The sequence below is a fragment of the Cervus elaphus genome, chromosome 12, assembly GCF_910594005.1.
Source record: "Cervus elaphus chromosome 12, mCerEla1.1, whole genome shotgun sequence".
NCBI classification, from domain to species: domain Eukaryota; kingdom Metazoa; phylum Chordata; class Mammalia; order Artiodactyla; family Cervidae; genus Cervus; species Cervus elaphus.
Window position 1 is genome coordinate 72,719,004 of NC_057826.1, and position 17,719 is coordinate 72,736,722.

Consider the following 17,719-nt stretch of genomic DNA (forward strand, 5'->3'; position numbering starts at 1 on the left):
TATATAATTTAAGAGGAAAATTTTGAGGGAAACTTCTACCTTTAAATCAAGATTTAACACTTGAAGATTGAAACTTTAAGGATTATGCTGTGGAATGCAAGTGTAATGTATTATGGTTTGAATCATTTATTTATTTTTCTAACTGGAAGCAGACCACTCAAATATCTTTAGTATATTCTGTAGCTAAGTAAGAGTGGATAAATCATGTGTTTTTAGAAATGAGAATGATAAACTACTGAAAGTGGTTTAGTAATATACAAAGTGCTTAGAATGGTTTGGGGAACTTAGGTGATGTTTAGTAAATTCTGGAAATTATTATTATTTTAAAACTGTCATTATCATTATTGTTATCACTGGGTAAGTTTTTATCCTATACAAAGAATTATTTATGAAAAATTTTATTTCCTCCAAATGGTAAGAATTTTAGTGTTGCATTTTAATATATTTTCTTAGTGGGATAAATCACTGCATACATTTGGGAATATGTACAGCTTATGGATACAACATATTTCCAGTTCAGTTTATAGGTCAGAATATGTCCAAATTGTGGAGCACATGGTGGAATTGCTGATTAAGTGAAAGATCTAAAAAGGATTCAAGGATTACACCTTGAATCCATGTGCTAATGTATCAGTCTCTTTATGGCATTCTTAATCTCTTTATTTCTCAGTGTATAAATGGCTGGATTCAAGAGAGGTGTGATTACTGTGTAAAACACAGCAAGAAACTTGTCCACCCAAGTGATGCTAGGTGGCCACAGGTAGGTGAAGATGCAGGGTACAAAGAACAGCACCACCACTGTGATGTGGGAAGTGCAGGTGGAGAGTGCCTTCGATGCCCCGTCCTTGGAGCGAAGACAGACAGTCACCAGGATGTAGGTGTAAGAGATCAGCAAGAGAATGAAGCAAGTTGTAGCCAAGACTGCACTGTCAGCATTTATCAACAGTCTCAGAGTATGAGTATCCATGCAGGCTAGTTTGATCACCAGAGGAATATCACAGAAAAAACTGTCCACTATTCTGGGTCCACAGAAAGGAAGATCTAAAATCATAGCTAGTTGACTTGTGGCATGCACAAAGCCAATGATCCATGATATCAGAGCTAGCCAGATGCACTTCTGTCTGTTCATGATGCTGGAGTAATGGAGTGGCTTGCAGATGGCTACATAACGGTCATAGGCCATTGTCACAAGCAGTACCATCTCACCCCCTCCAAAGAAATGTATGCAGAGGATCTGGCTCATGCAACCTCCAAAGGAGATGGTTTTATTATCCTTTAGGAAGTCTGTGGTCAGTTTAGGAGTGGTCACTGAGGAAAGGCAGAAGTCAACAAATGAGAGATTGGCTAAGAGGAAGTACATTGGGGAATGGAGATGAGAGTCAGTGATGATTAAGAGCACAATGAAAAGGTTTCCCAGGACGGTCACCAGGTAGAGTGCAGAAAATGGCAGTAAGAGGAATTTCTGGAGCTCCCTTGAATCACAGAGTCCAAGAAAAATGAACTCAGCTACCATGGACTGGTTTGCTTCCTCCATTTAGTTCATTTCTAATGTGACCAGAAGAAGAAATGAATAAGAACTTCTAGAAAGAAGAACTTAAGGTTTAGGTGTAAGAGAGCAGATAAATTCTTCTCAGGTGCAGTGTTGAAATCTTAACATTATACTGAGCTCAAAATTGAAAATAACATTTTATGAATTTATGGATGGGCACAGCCCTCTGACTAAATAAAGAAGCTAATTAAATGTAGAAGAACAGGTCAAAAACTTTATCCATCAGAAGTACAGTTCTTAGGGGTTATTAAAAACAAATATTCTGGTTAAAAAGTTTAGTATTAATGTATTTTATGAAAAGTTTCTCCAGGGCTTGAATATACCTTTTCTTCAGGGGGAATGCATTGTTCTAAAATCTATTTAGAGGCTTTTTATTTTTCAGAATCTACCTAGGGCAATAATCTAATGTTATATTTCTCATTATAGTATATGCTTTTTAGAAACAAATCAATTTCTAAGTTGATATATATAGCAGATTGAATTAAACCAAGGTCTTCTACATACTCAGGGAGGAACTGTTCATCAAATGACTTCAGAAAAGATGTTTGTGTTCCAAAAGAAACCCTAGATGCTGACTACACATTTATAGTGCAAAATATTTTCATGCATTTTGATCTCCCCTTGAGAGGAGATATCCATACTATTACATATTCCTTAGCCTAACTCCACTTATTAATGCACACTGCCTGGTCCTTTGCCTTCACTGGCAACAGAAATTTCTTATTTCAGAGTAGCCTAAAGGACAGGCAAATTTAAACTACTTTTACTCCTGACTGCCATTATGGGGGAAAATATACTAACAAATTCTAACGTCATTTGTACTTACACTATTCCTTTGCGTTATTTAAATTGACCTCTGTGAACTGTGGACACATATATTTTCTATTTTCAATAAGTCAGAAAGCAAAGTCTTTATTTCCTTTCTTCTCTCCCTCTCTCTATCCATCTGTCCCTCCCCACTTCCTTCCTTCCCTCCTTCTTTATTTCTATTTTTCCCTCTTTAATGTCTCTTCATTTCTCTCTATATATTGTCCTGTTATTATCTTCAGCCCAGCTACTAATGTTTTTAAGTTGACTCACTAACACTTACTATTTACCAAGTAAGCACTTTAAAAACCTGTCTGTTTTGTTAGTTATTCCTTCTATAGGACTTGAAACATTTTATATTTCAACTAGCTGTGTACAAAATTGCCTGTTTTTTTCACTTGTTGCCAATAGAATGTTTTCTCAATGATAATGAGAAATGACATCTAAATGTAGATTTCATTTCTTACTGTGAGATTAAGCATCCCCTTCTCCCCATCAACACACACCATTTTAAAGGACTATTTGCCTTTCTTTTTGTTTGAACTGCCTGATACTCTTCTGGGCACAATTTTACTTTGGATTTTGCTGTTATTTTCTTTCCTCAGAAAAAGTATGACTATTTTTTAAAATGAAAATCAGCATATGGATTATGGACTGTCACCATCTCAGTATTGAGTTTAAAATGATTTTACTTTGTTATTTTGTTAAGAACACAACTTAAGATCTATGTTATTTTGTTGGGAACACAAAATGAGGTCTAATAAACTATGTATGTACATGCATGCTCACTTGCTCAATCATGTCAGATTCTTTGTGACCCCCATGGAATGTAGCTATTAGGCTCCTCTGTCCAGAGGATTTTCCAGGCAAAAATACTGAAGTGGGTTGCCATTTCCTACTCCAAGGAATCTTCTGGACCCAGATATTGAAACCAGGTCTCTTGCATTTCCTGAATTGGCAGGCAGATTTTATACCGCTGTGCCACCTGGGAAGCCCCAATAAACTATGTACACACACAGTATTTTAGCGATCGTGTTTCTTGCCCTTTTGCAGATGTGAAATTTGATTTTCCCATCTTAAGTTTGAAAGTACTAAAACTGGAAAATAAACAGGTTTGTCTGACTCCAAAGCTTCCAGGATAGCTTCCCTACCAAAAATGGTTTCTATAGGAATCTTGAATTTCAGAAGACTAAGGAAAGTAAAAAAGATTTCTGAAATAAGATATTTAGTTCTTTAAAGAACTGACTGAGACACCAGCAAATGTACATAGCCGATAACAATAGGAAAAGAGGTAAAAGTTTACATTAATATAAATTCAGTTCTGTTTGTCTTTAAATTGTAGAGTACTTTGCCCTATTGATATTTGACTGAGGCTTTTTTCCATTTACTGCTTTGATCAGTAGTAGAGCAAGTAAAATATAAAAGGAATTAGAAAATGTTAATATAAGTTGGAGGCTTCCCTGGTAGCTCAGATGTTAAATAACCTGCCTGCAATGCGGGAGACCTGGGTTCAATTCCTGAGTTGGGAAGTTGGATAATCTGTGAGAACTGATCTCACTAACTTGGGCCTCTAGGAACTTTTAAGATTGTAGAAAGCCAGTGTTTTTTGTTAGTTTGTGAAAGTGTTGTTAGGAATCCCAAAGTCCCAGGGATTGGTTGAGAGAGAAAGCCCGTAATCTTTCCTATAAGCATCTTTAGAACAGTAAGCTTCACAGATAGGTATGAAAAAATGCTAAAGGGGTGGGGGACATCAAGTCAAAATAGAGGAGAAATATTGAACGTGAAAGTTCAAAAATCAGATCGATTGGGATATACTTACCCTGTACAGATCACCTCTGAAACCAGACCCTTTTCCTAACTGAGAAGGCTTACTCTAGATTTTTCTTTTAGTTTGACATGAAATCCAAGTAATTTTCTGCCATTTCCCACAGTGTTGGTGAGAGTGCATCTTCAATGTGGCAAATGTACACTCTAAAGAGTAGCCTCTGAGTTTGAAAACTTTCCATATCTATGTTTTAATAAAGCCATATATTTGAAAAGTCTCTCCCTGTCATGCTCCTTGGGGATCCTAAGTCTTCAACTTTCCCTGAGGAAAAGTGGGCTTTGCGTGCATAATAAAATAATGCACCCTTGTAAAAGTTAAAGTTAGTTCAGTTAATTACACCTAAAATTGTAAAAGAAGGAAGTTTAACACATTCAAATATTCTGAATTTAGGAGGATATAACATTTTTCCCTTTGTTCTGCATCTACCATGTCTTGAAGAGAACTAACATGCCAGAATCAGCCAGTCCCAGCAGAAGTTAGATGACTTATGTGAATGGGCAGGTGACAGGCAGCTCACCCTCACCTCATCATTTTGCAACTATGCCCATGACTTAGGGGCCTACTTAAACTTCTGCTTCCTGGGACTTGAGAGGAATAGTAGGTCTCAAATGTTCTCAATGCTACCTTGAGCAAAGTTCTGAATGTTAATGGTTTGTGTGTTAACCATGTTATAAGCATTTTTGTATGTGATGAGAGTGTTACTGAATTCGCAAGCCCCTCTGCCTGACATCCACTGAGGCCCATCAATACTAAACATTAGAATTTGGAACAGAGAAAGGTTTATTACAGATTCATGCAAAGAGATGGGTGGCTTATGCTCTAAGAACCCCAAAATTACTAAAAGCTTTCAGCAAGCCCCTTTAAAAGCAAAAGGTGAGGGATGGGTGTGGTTAGTTGTCACAGACTTCTTGGTGTCATATCCTTTGTCCTTGAGGTCAGGTCATGGTTAGGTAATGATGTTCCTGTAAATCTCTACCAGATGAATGTTATTCTCTGTCCTGACCAGAAAGGGCAAAGTCCTAAGGCACAACCTTCACCCTCCAAGGTCCAGGTCCTGGCTAAGAGGAGGGAGAAATCAGTCAGCAGCTCCTTCAGGGCCCGGTTCCCACATCCTGCCCAGGCGTCATCCCTAAAGGAGCCAGGCACCCAACCCAACTGGCCCTCAGTCTCCTCAGGCTGCACAAATGGGGAGACCAGGTCTCACAGACTGCAACTTACACAGATGGCCACTGCTGTTAGGTTGGAGAGACAGGGATGGGGATGAGGTTCACTGCTGCCTCAAGGCCTGGGTCAAGCTAGTGGTGGGTCTTAGTGAGGGCTCTGGAGCCCCATAGGATGTAGTCCCCAGTCTGTTCCTTGGGCCCTCCAGCTCACCGGCTGTCCCAAGGCTGGATAAGCTGGAGGGCCTTCCAGGAGAAGGCCTGAATCTGCCTCTTACCTCACTGTCCAGCTAATGATCACCACACCACTCGCCCTTGACTCATCATTTCCCCAATGGTCCCTCATTGACAGTTAGCTGTGGGCAGGGCCCCCTGAAGTGCTGACCAGTAGCTGAACAGGACAACTAAAGTGGCTCATTGACAGTTGGTTGCTTGTGGGTGGGGCCACTGAGGCACCCAGCAATGTCTGAGCAAGACCTGTTGCCTAGCAACAGGGTGCAGAGTAAAAGGACACAGCAATGGCTGCCTGCTAATGGCTGTGCTCATCCAACTCTGTTACAAGAAGACTCTGGATGGATACTTTTTAATTTACTACTTTATTAAAGGTATAATACATAGATACAGCATTACTTATAAGAGTCAAGCTGTTAATGATATATGTTCACGTATATCATTAAGCAGTTATTAAAGTCCCACTTCATCTGTCCCCTCCAAATCTCAACCACTCTTAGAGGTAACAAGTATCAGTCTTGTAGTGTATCCTTCTGTTCCTATTCCTATCAGTAGTGGCATACATATCAATGTATGCCATTGGAGATATTTTTCTTTCTCTATCTTTTTTTGTTGGAAGTTTTGATTTTAAATATATTAAAAGTCAAAGTCTATTTTACTAAATCCCAATTTATTTCCTTTCCCTTATTGTCCCTGCCTCTCTCCTCCTTATTTACTGTCACAATTTCTCCCTCTCAAAGTTTTGTCTTATCTCTTTCATTTCTAGATCTCAAAACATTTAAATGAATTTATTTGGCTTACCACCCATTTTGTGCCCTGAGGTCTAGAATCCATAACCATCCCAGTTTCTGAGAACACATAGAGTCAACACTAATCCAGTTGCTTGGGTACTACCACACACTTTTTCAGTATCATCTCACTAAACTATGATGACATATAGAGCTGTTTACAAAGGAGAAAACAGGCAAAAGAGGCTAAGTGACATTCCTAAGTCTTATAGTCATTAAGTGAAAGACCAATGAGAGTTTTGTAGTTACACGTATATACTTGGGTAACCATTGCACCGTGATACATTACAGTCTCATTTCACATCATAGTCTCCTGTGGCCCTTTTACTCAACCACACACAAAACCCCTGTCCTGTGAAACTATTGGTTTCTTTTCTGTCTCTGTATTTTCCTTTTTCCAAAATATCATAAAAATGGAATTGTGCAATTTGTTGTCTTTTGCATTTGGCTTTTCTTACTCTGTAATTGAGATTCATCCATTTTGATGCATATATTAGTCATTTATTTTCATTGATAAATAGTATTGCATTGTTTGGATATCCCCAGTTTAGGATATTAGAGTTGTGTCCAACTTTTCATGATTAAGAGTAAAGCTGTGTGAATATTCTTTCATATATTCATGTATTTAACTATTTTATTTCACTTCAATAAATACCAAATAGTGGGCTTTGGGGTCATCTGGTTAATTGTTCGTTTAATAATGCAACTCTTCATAAGAATCCTACTTAAAAAGGTGAAATGGCCAGTATCTAGATGGAAAATAATATATTACTGTATTTATCATTACAACCTGTTTAAAAGTTTTTTCTAATTTAGTCTTTGTTCACTCTCATAGTATGTAAAAAAGTAGTTTTCTGCCTTCAATATTGCCAGCAGATAGCAAAATTTGAAAAGTGAGACTGGAATTAGAAAATATTTGAAGTCATTCTCTTGTGAAGTCAAAAGGATATATTGGATGTTTTCATAGATCATAGTCTACTCACTCCTGGACACTTCAGATGAAAGAGATCCTGAGTGCTGTGGATTACACCAAAGCCCATGCCTGCTTTATTTTCTCAACACTTTCCTTGAAAGGTGTTATGTGATTTACAAATTACAGAGCATTAATAATACTATAAAATTAATTCACGTTAGTAGCCAGATAAAGATTACTTCCACACTTTCAAAGAATACTGTATCAATTCGTTTTTTAAAGGACAGGGTACTTCAGGTTGGAGAAATAAAGCTTCCAAGAGTTTATATTTTTATCTTCAAATATGCAAGATAGAACTCTCCTTAAAGAGGTGTAAAATATGTGGAGAGCAAAAGAAAAATCAGGCAAAGAGAACCTGACTGTATTTCACGTGCCAAGAGCTCCCTTTCAAATTGCATGATCTAGTCTTCATAATAATCCCATTAAAATGGATCTTATGTTGAAAGTTTATGTCTCAGCATGTCTTGCAAGAAGTCACAGGGTTGAGAAACCACATGACTGGGGTGTGCATCTAAGCTCCTCTGATTCCTCCTTCAGTGGTGCCATTGTGGTATTGTCAATTCTAAAAGCTTAATTCTGTTTCCATGGCAAAAAAACTGGTTTTCATAACTTCTGAGGCTTCCCCCTATATAGTTCATTCAAGTTCTTCCTGAAATAACTATTAGCAAACAATACCATTGGCAATCAATTCCCAGTTTGGAAGTTTCTGGTAATTAACATTATATATCTCTGTCCAGGATCATCTCCTGTTATAGAATTGTGGACCACGAACTGGGATCAGGCCTTTCTGAATCTCATTACTTAGCTCTTGGACTATAGAGAAGGCATCCCTTTTGGTGCAGGAAGGACCTTTGCTCTAGAGAGTAAAAAAGTTCCAGGAAGTAGCTGAAAAGAACCCCTTAATGTTTCTGGAAACTTGAAAAAACTTCTAGAAAATCCCAGTCAGTATATATAGAAAGTTGATACTGAAATACTAAGAAAGCTGGTTTAAATGTGAGGGAGAAATAAAAGCAAGGAGGAGGATAAGAGATTGTTGTAGAGCATAAAATATATAACATTTGGAAACATCATTATTTGGGATCAGATTCTTCATGGATAAAACTGATTTAAAATTCTATTTAGGACCTGAAATACAATCAGCTTGCAGAAATACAAACAATACATTGTCTCTTTTGAGAAGTATTTATGGGACAGTGTTACCCTCAGTGTGAATTATACTTATGGTGGAGAATAGCTTCCAGAGCTCCGTGAGTGGGTAGAGCAAGGGGATTTTAAGTTTCTATGGTTCTCTCAATTGAAAGCATCATCTGATAGCTTACATTTTTTATCAAATTCAGAACCAAAATTTCAAAGTGAATTTAATGGTAGTTTGGGGTCTATTGGAATAAAAACTTTAATTAGCACCTAAGTAACAAAGCATTAACGGGAGGCGGCTTTTAAGTTTGTTTTTATTGGAGAGAGTTCTTTACTGTCAGTACCAGAAAGCCTATTTCACATCTTTTCTCTGGTTACCAATACACAATATTTGCTATAGGATATTCTGGGGATGCCAACAAATTAATACATCCTCTAATCATGAACAAATACTCCAAATACATTGTCCTTCAACTGGGAGAATTCTAACTCATAGAACCTATAGGGTCTCCTGGAGGACCACAATAAGCTGCACATTTATGTTAACATATAAGCATCCTTCTGTTTTCAGTATCATTTCTTCATTCCTTCACTGGTGCTTCCACAAATCAGATCCCAAATAAACTACTGTGATTAAATTTTGTCTTTGAGTCTTCTGAGGGGAAGCAGTCTAAGTAACTAAGTAGAGCTAGTATGTCCTACACAAAATATATAAGCATTCAATGTGATGGTTCCCGACATTTCCCAAACCAAGCTAATTTACTTACAAGTTTTATAAGAAGATGAAGAGATTTTATTATGTTTGTTATTGTCAAAATAGTCACACTTTCAATCCAAAATGTTATTTAGTAGATATTCATGGTATTTTAAAACTAATAAAATAATCACCTTATGCGGTAGATTGATATTTTCCATGGTAGCAAATGTAATGAATAAATACTACACAGATGTAGTAGAATTTTGTTCAGTGAGGTAGATGATACATCCAGTTTTGTCTATTTTAGGTCTTAGGTACCTAAGTAGAAGTGGCACTAGTGGTAAAGAACCTGCCTGCCAGTGCAGACGTAAGAGATATGGGTTCAATCCCTGGGTCGAGAAGATCCCCTGGAGGAGGGCATGGCAACCCCCTCCAATATTCTTGCCTGGAGAATCCTCATGGACAGAGGAGCCTGGAGGGCTACAGTCCATAATGTTGCAGAGTCAGACACGACTGAAACGACTTAGATTGACTCGCTTGCCTGAGTAGAGATGTCCAAAAGACAGATGGATTATAGTCTTCAAGCTCCAAAGTCAGATCTGATCAGCGAAATCTGACATAATGTCTTTTGATCAATCTTTTTATGGCTACCTTTATGTCTTTGTTCCTTAATGTATATATAATGGGATTTAAGACAGGGGTGAGAGCAAAGTCAGCAATGAAGAGGTATTTATCAACTGATGATGTGGGGAAAGGCCAGACATAGAGAAACATGCACGGAGTGAAGAAAAGAACCACCACAGTGATGTGAGCTGACAAAGTGACAAACGCCTTGGACAAGTCTCCTGAAGAACGTTTCCAGACGGTGACCAAAATGAAGATGTAGGAAACGATTAGCAGGAAGAAGGTACCCATGCTCATGAAGCCACTGTTGGCAGCAACAATAGACTCAAATTTGGCTCCATCTGTGCATGCAAGTTTTATGATCCTGGGAAAGTCACAATAAAAGCTGTCTACTTTGTTCGGACCACAAAAGGGCAAGTTTATAATGAAAGCAAATTGAGACATAGCATGAATCACCCCAATTACCCAGCCAGTGATTACAAGTGAAATGCATATTTTAGGGTTCATGATTTTCAAGTAGTATAGAGGCTTGCAGATTGCTGTGTACCTGTCAAATGCCATGGCTATGAGTAACACCATCTCTACTCCTCCCATTATGTGGATGAAGCATATTTGTACCATACAACCTTGGAAAGAAATTATCTTGTATTCATTTAAAAGGTCTGTAATCATCTTGGGGACTGTGGTAGAAGCAACCCCCACATCAATGAAGGACAAGTTTGCTAATAAGAAGTACATAGGAGAATGTAAGTGAGAATCAAAAATTACTAAAAACAAAATGAAGAGATTTCCCAGGATTATCCCTAAATAAATCAAGGAAAATATCAACGTGAGAAAAACTTTTGTTTCATAAGAACCAGAGAGTCCAAGCAACACAAACTCAGAAACCACAGAATCATTTGTTCCATCCATTGACTTAGGCAGAAGAGCTGATTATCAAATCACCTGAGGATAGAAAATGAAAAGTCATAAATAGTAGTACAAAAGTAGACTTCCTATTCATCCTACTCATTTGTATTTTGATAAATCATTTAACTATGAAAAAAAAGAATATGGAAACATTATAAGAAGAATGATTACATTAAAATTTATGAAAATTTGAATGAAAGTAAGTGTGGTTACTTCTCTTCTTATTCCATTTTCAGAGGTATAAAATTTTTTTTGCTTCTCAAGTTTTGGACATTTTCCATGATCATCTACCTAGGTGTGCTCTCATGTGAATAAATTTAGTCATTTCTGTGACTTTTATATCAATGTTCTCACACAAAATTGCCAAGTACCCTTCAGTTCAGTTCAGTTCATTTCAGTTGCTCAGTCGTGTCCGACTCTTTGCGATGCCATGAATTGCAGCACGCCAGGCCTCCCTGTCCATCACCAACTCCCAGAGTTTACTCAAACTCATGTCCATTGAGTCGGTGATGCCATCCAGCCTTCTCATCCTCTGTCATCCTCTTCTCCTCCTGCCCCCAATCCCTCCCAGCATCAGGGTCTTTTCCAATGAGTCAGCTCTTCGCATGAGGTGGCCAAAGAATTGGAGTTTCAGCTTCAGCATCAGTCCTTCCAATGAACACCCAGGACTGATCTCCTTTAGGATAGACTTGTGGAATCTCTTTGCAGTCCAAGGGACTCAAAAGTCTTCTCCAACACCACAGTTCAAAAGCATCAGTTTTTTGGCGCTCTGCTTTCTTCACAGTCCAGCTCTCACATCCATACATGACCACTGGAAAAACCATAGCCTTGACTACATGGGCCTTTGCCTTAGCTTAATTTATTTCACTGGTTAAATAGAAATCTTCAGATTGAAACTGTTTAATGTGTGTTACCTTGCTTCACCTGTGTGTGTGTGTGTTTTGTTTTTGTTTTTTTTCTTTTTGGTACAATTTATCAAGGAAGTAAGGTGCCCAGATAGTGATTTTTCATAATATTTGATTCATGAAACATTATCATAGTGCATATAGATCTCTATATTCAATAAAAATATTGACTACAAAATACATATTAGTAGAAAATGTTAAACAAATTAACAGATGACATTTATCAATATATCCTCTATACAGAGCTTTGTACTAAGCTCATTATCTCACTTACACCTCATAGAATTCCATATAGAAATGCAGTTTTATTGGACTAATTTTATTAATGAAGAAACTGAGTCTGCAATGGACCAAGTGTCATAGCCAAGACTTTTATCCAGAGCTATAGGATACGGAAATCCATGCTTCTAACCATAGAAGTACACACTTCAAGGCCAACACCTTCCCTAGATCTTCCCCATCATTCATTGTCATTATCACTGCTCAGTTGCTAAGTCATGTCTGACTCTTTGTAGCCTGCCAGGCTCCTCTGTTCATGGAATTTTCCAGGTAAGAATACTGGAATGGTTTCCATTTCTTTCTCCAGGGGATCTTCCTGACCTAGGGATGGAATTCACGTCTTATGTGTCTCCTGCATTGGCAGGTGAATTCTTTACTGCTGAGCAACCTGGGATGCCCCAAGGATCCCTCAATTAAACTTAATTAAAATTTTTGTTTCCTTTTACCTACTAGTGTAGTTCACAACTTAAAAAAAATCAGATCAAATTGCTAATCTAGTGTCCCTTTCTAGTTTTCCTTTTTTTTCCCATAACTCTTCTTTGGCTCTTTTGTTCATCAGTAAGTCAAAATAATTCAGTTTCCAAGATTCCTTATCTATAGAAAAACCCCTGGAATATGAATGCATTGTCTAATAATCAATTTTCAATCACCATTTTCCTTGATCTCCTTGCAGGATGTGATACTGTTTATCACAAACTTTTTTATGTAACTCCCTCTGCTGTTGGCTTCTTGGCTTTTGTAAAGCTAACCCTCTTGCCATTTATTGCCAACAGAAATTCCATTTGCTTAAGTAGTGGACTGAAGTCTAAATTTTAGAAGAGAATAACCCTATCCCAAATTGCCAGCATGCTATATGATTTTTCTAAACCAGTTACTGTATTTTCTAAATCAGTTACTTGGCCATGAATTAGACTAAGGTGGCACATGTGACCTACAGCTAACTGTTCAATGAGATATAAACAAATGGGTGTTTGGAGGGCTTTCCTTCCCCAATGAAACGACAAATGTTCATGTAGAAAAAGTCCTTTTTATGGTACATTTTTTCCCCTCTGCATTTAATTCAAAGGACATGACTAAAGGTGTAACATCTGCAAAGTTCTAAAGCCTGTAAAATACAAATAATACAGTAAATTTAGGAAGAATCTGGCAACCAAAGGGCATATTGAATCACTTAAAGCCAGCAACAGTCTCCCTTCAGATTTATTTTTGTAATGTGATAGAAATAAATTCCAACTTGTTTGATCCTCTATAAATCAGGTTTTCTGTTAATTTGTTGAATGCAATCACGCTGTGTCCATGACAGCCCTCCCATAATTATTCCCTTAATTTTCTGATTTCTCTATGCCTCTCACTAACTCAATGATCATTCTCCTCTGCTCATTCTTAATTTTTGGTGTGATTCAAAGTTTTGTAATAAGCATTTTTTAATTCAATATCAGTTTACTCACTTTAACAAGCACCTGTATTTTGAATTCTGCATCTGTAGCTTCAATCGTGGACTCCAGAGTAATTTATCCAAAACTGTATACACAAATGAAAGCCACACCTCCATCTTTGAGTTAACATGTCAAAACTGAATTAATAATGTTTTCGTCTACTCCAACACCTTAATAATTTTTACTGTTCTTCCAGGTGCCTAATTGAAATGTCTGTGTGACACTCTCCTCTGTCCTTTTATTTCCATCTCCATTTGCACAATTTTTATTCTCAAGTATTTTTAAATTAAGTTCCTTTCTCATTTCTGTTGTCATTTTTCCTTTTGTTTCTAGTCTACATATTTTCCCATCTTGATATTTGAAAAGCTACTGAATGATCTCTCTGATTTGTTTTCCCCAAGACTATCTCAAGTCTATTTTCAGAGCTCATTTATCTAGAGATCAAGTATTATCAGATGGATTTTCTACTTAAAACCTTTGGTGAGACTATCAAGAAAAAAATTTTTGATCCCACAACATAACACCTAAGGCCCTAAGAGATGAGAAAAATTTTATTGGAGAGTATTTTTATTGAAATTTTAGGAAATGAATGTACTACTCACTGAATAAATTTCAAAATTGATTTACATAAAAACTCAGTAAATTAGGAAGAATTAAGAATTATTTTGAAAAAACTGCTTTTAATATAATTTTTAAACCAACAGTCAGCATAAACATAAAACATTAAAATCAGGAACACAAAGAAGGAAGGCTGCATACCATGTTTCATGTACCCTAGATGAGATTAAATCAAATAATACTATTGAAAGAAAGGTATCAAAATTGCACTTATTTGCAAGTCACACAACTATCCATCTCAAAAACCTAAGGCAATTGAATATAAACTATTAAATGTAGTAAAATATTTGAATAAAAGTGATGCTAATAACTTGATAAAATATGATAACAGGAGACATCATTTATGAGGGAAACAAATAAACAATTTATGCATTTTATTGAGAAACAAATCGTTCTGGAATATTTGAAGCCTTGACTTAAGTGGAAGCTAAAAATCATGCTAACTTATAAAAAGACTTAAAATTATAAAAATATCAATTGTCACTAAAATATTCTGAGCAATAACTGCAGTGCTCATTAAAAGTTCAGTGAAAATCTGAAACATGACAAAGTACACCAAACTCCATTTAAAAAGCCCAGGGAAATGTTGAAGAGGGAACAGAATGGGAGTTAGAAGAGAAAAAAGAATGCTATCTGGAAAAGATATTGGAACATATTATAAATACTAATAAACGATGATCAGTTTGAGTAAAGTTGAACAGATAAATTAACAAAACATAGTTAAGAATGAGATACACATTAGGGAATTTAGTATATAAGGAAGAGGGCATTACAATTATTCAGGAGAATAAAAGTTTACTCAATAAATTCAGAGTATTCAATGGTTGTTAAACATGTAGCTCAACATTGGAAATGTAAAAGTGTATTTTACTGTATATCTTACAGAAAAGTAAGTTGTGAATGGAGAACTTAAATGCAAGGCTTAAATGCAGTGGCAAAAGGATTACATTTTAATAAAATATGTCATAGTTAATTTTTAAACTTGAGGTTGAAGAGATTTTTTTTTTTTTTTTTTACCCGGGCTGGGTGAAGAGATTTTTATATGTTTCCTACAAATTCAGAAAAGCAGATTCCAATTTTGTACTTTTTTTCCTCAACAGAATAAATAAACTTGTTGCTATGGGATTCAGAAAGCAGTATGTCTTATTCTCAGCTGTTGGGAATGTGATGTGGTATAAGCAATCCAGAGGGCAAATGAGTAATAGGGTAAAAAAAAAATATTTGTACTGTGACTCAGTAATCCTATGTCTTTGAATGAATTGAAATAAATGAACAAATGGGCTTCCCAGGTGTTGCTAGTGGTAAAGAACCTGCCTGCCAATGCAGGAGGGTATAAGAGACATGAGTTCAGTCCCTGGGGCAGGAAGATCCCCTGGAGGAGGGCATGGCCACCCACTCCAGTATTGTTGCCTGGAGAGTCCCATGGTCAGAGGAACCTGGCAGCTATAGTCCAAGGGTCGCAAGAGTCGACAAGACTAAAGCGACTTAGCATGCACTCATGCAAACATACAAACAGCTGAAATGTATATTTTACTTAACAGCATTTCTTACAATACAAACTTTTTTAGGATAAAGGATTAAGTGGATATGTTTACACAATAGAGGTTTTTTAAAAAGATTAGTGTACACTAAGTTAGGTGTACATTAACTAACATATAAAGATATATTGATAAGTCAAGAAAGCATTTATAGAGAAAACAAATCTTTTTATTTTGTGCTCATTCAGTCATTTCCTACTCCTTGAGGCCTCATGGATTGTGGCCTGCCAGGCTCCTCTGTCCATGGAATTTTCAGGCAAAAATCCTGGAGTGGGTAGCCATTTCCTTCTCCAGGGAATCTTCCCAAGTGAGGGATCGAACCCACGTCTCTTGCATCTCCTGCATTTGCAGGTGGACCCTTTACCATTGTGCCACCTGGGAAGCCCCTTGTTATTTGGGGGGATATGCAGATGGCATTTTGCATTAGTAAATATTTAGAATCTGCCCCCTAAATTCTAAAGGTGGTGGGATTTTAAATCAATTTAGGCTTGTTTCCTTATCCCCAACTTGTTTGGTATATATTTAGAGATAATAATTTTTTTTCTAATATAAAAACCAATGTATCAAAATTAATTGAGGGGATAGGAATATTTATATTGGAGCCATTTCCAACACACAGTATAATGTGGATTTAGGAGCAAAACTGTCTGTATCCCCAGATCCTCCATTTACCAGCTATTCTAGGGTGAGATACTGAACTTTCTAGTGTGTTCATTTTTTCCTGTTACAGATAGATACTGAAAGTCACTAACTCTTATTTTTGAGGACTATATGAGTTGGAACAAAGAAAAATCAGACAATGCTATGACATGTGTTGTTTAGTCGCTAAGTCACATCTGATACCTTTGCAACCCTATGGACTGTAGCTCGCCAGGCTTCTCTGACCATGGGATTCTCCAGGCAAGGATATTAGAGTGGGTTGCCATTTCCTCCTCCAGCTATAACATGTAGCCAGTGCTAAATAAGTTTTATTTGTTATAGTGTACTTGTGGGTGTGTGCTAAGTCACTTCAGTTGTGGCCCACTCTCTGTGTCCCTATGGACTGTAGCCCACCAGGCTCCTTTGTCCATGGGATTCTACAGGCGTGAATACTGGAGTGGGTTGCCATGCCCTCCTCCAGGGGATCTTCTTGGCCCAGGAATCGAACCCGTGTCTCTTTTGTCTCCTGCATTGGCAAGTGGGTTCTTTACCTCTAGTGCCACCTGGGAAGCCCATTATAATGTATAACAAGTGTTAGATAATTTAGATAATTTTCAGGAAACCATGGGAATGATGATTGAATTCCTCTGGTAAAAATAAAGGTAGTATCCTTTTTTATATTGTGTCAGTAGAAATAGAATAGCCATTTTATTTTTCTGATCCTAATGTTCAGAGAGAAAAAGGATGAAAAATCAAGATATTTCACACACCACTCCAATAAAGAACCTTAGCATTTTGAACAATATTTTACATTCATCTTATAATGTATTTTTAACTATGAGAATAATACCAAAAGGATACAAACAAAATGAGTAAAAATCACTCAAATAAAATGAGTCAACAAAGCAAAAAGGACAGAGGCAGAAATCGATTGTGGAGAGTAAAGAAAAAGATATATAATTATGAAATCAGATTCTGGAGTTATAAAAATTAGGTCCACTGACCTGTCCAAGCTCACATTTCACCCTCAGCAGATTCAAGGGATTGAGAAACACTGAGAGATTATCTCCTTTTCAGATTCATCATCATTGCTTAAGATAAATAGCTATAAGTGACTCTTACCATCAGTACTGAACCTGTTAGCAGGACTGGGAATTAATGACCAATTTCTGCTTCATGTATTACTACCCTTACCCTTCAGTGGCAAAGGAGTTTCTTTTTTGTGACTGTCTTATACAATAGACATGTGAAAGCTCCTTCTACTCCTGATTGTCCTTGATGGGAGAAAATGCAAACTCAAAGTTCATTTGGTCATAAACTATTCATCTGTATTATTTTTTAATGATTTCTGTGGAAAATATTTTTTTCTCTATGCTAGAGAGTTAAGTACTTCCTTCCTTCCTACCTACTTTTTTTCCTTCCTTCTTTCCCTCCCTCCTTCCTTTGTCCTGCCTCCTTAACTCTCTTTCTTTTCCTTCTTCATTCCCTTTCCCTCCTTCTTTTTTTTCTTCATCTCTCTTACTACCTTCATCTCTCTCTTTTTCCTTTACTTTTTTCAAGCTTGGAACTGGATGATTAAGATGTTGACTAACTAGTACTTACTATCT

The 17,719-nt window shown here is 36.9% G+C and overlaps 2 protein-coding genes across 2 annotated transcripts; both read right to left on the reverse strand.

Annotated features, from left to right (window-relative positions):
- Positions 1-622: 622 nt before the first annotated feature.
- LOC122705618 (olfactory receptor 4K15-like) lies at positions 623-1,534 on the reverse strand. Its single transcript, XM_043921063.1, has one exon. The coding sequence runs from the start codon at positions 1,532-1,534 to the stop codon at positions 623-625; it is 912 nt and encodes a 303-aa protein (XP_043776998.1).
- Positions 1,535-9,767: 8,233 nt separating this feature from the next.
- LOC122704321 (olfactory receptor 4F21-like) lies at positions 9,768-10,700 on the reverse strand. Its single transcript, XM_043918832.1, has one exon. It carries the CDS (start codon positions 10,698-10,700, stop codon positions 9,768-9,770), a length of 933 nt encoding a protein of 310 aa, XP_043774767.1.
- Between the last annotated feature and the right edge of the window lie 7,019 nt (positions 10,701-17,719).

Bases quoted from the DNA above. Each gene is read 5' to 3' on its own strand.
- LOC122704321 (XM_043918832.1), bottom strand. From the start codon at position 10,700: ATGGATGGAACAAATGATTCTGTGGTTTCTGAGTTTGTGTTGCTTGGA.
- LOC122705618 (XM_043921063.1), bottom strand. From the start codon at position 1,534: ATGGAGGAAGCAAACCAGTCCATGGTAGCTGAGTTCATTTTTCTTGGA.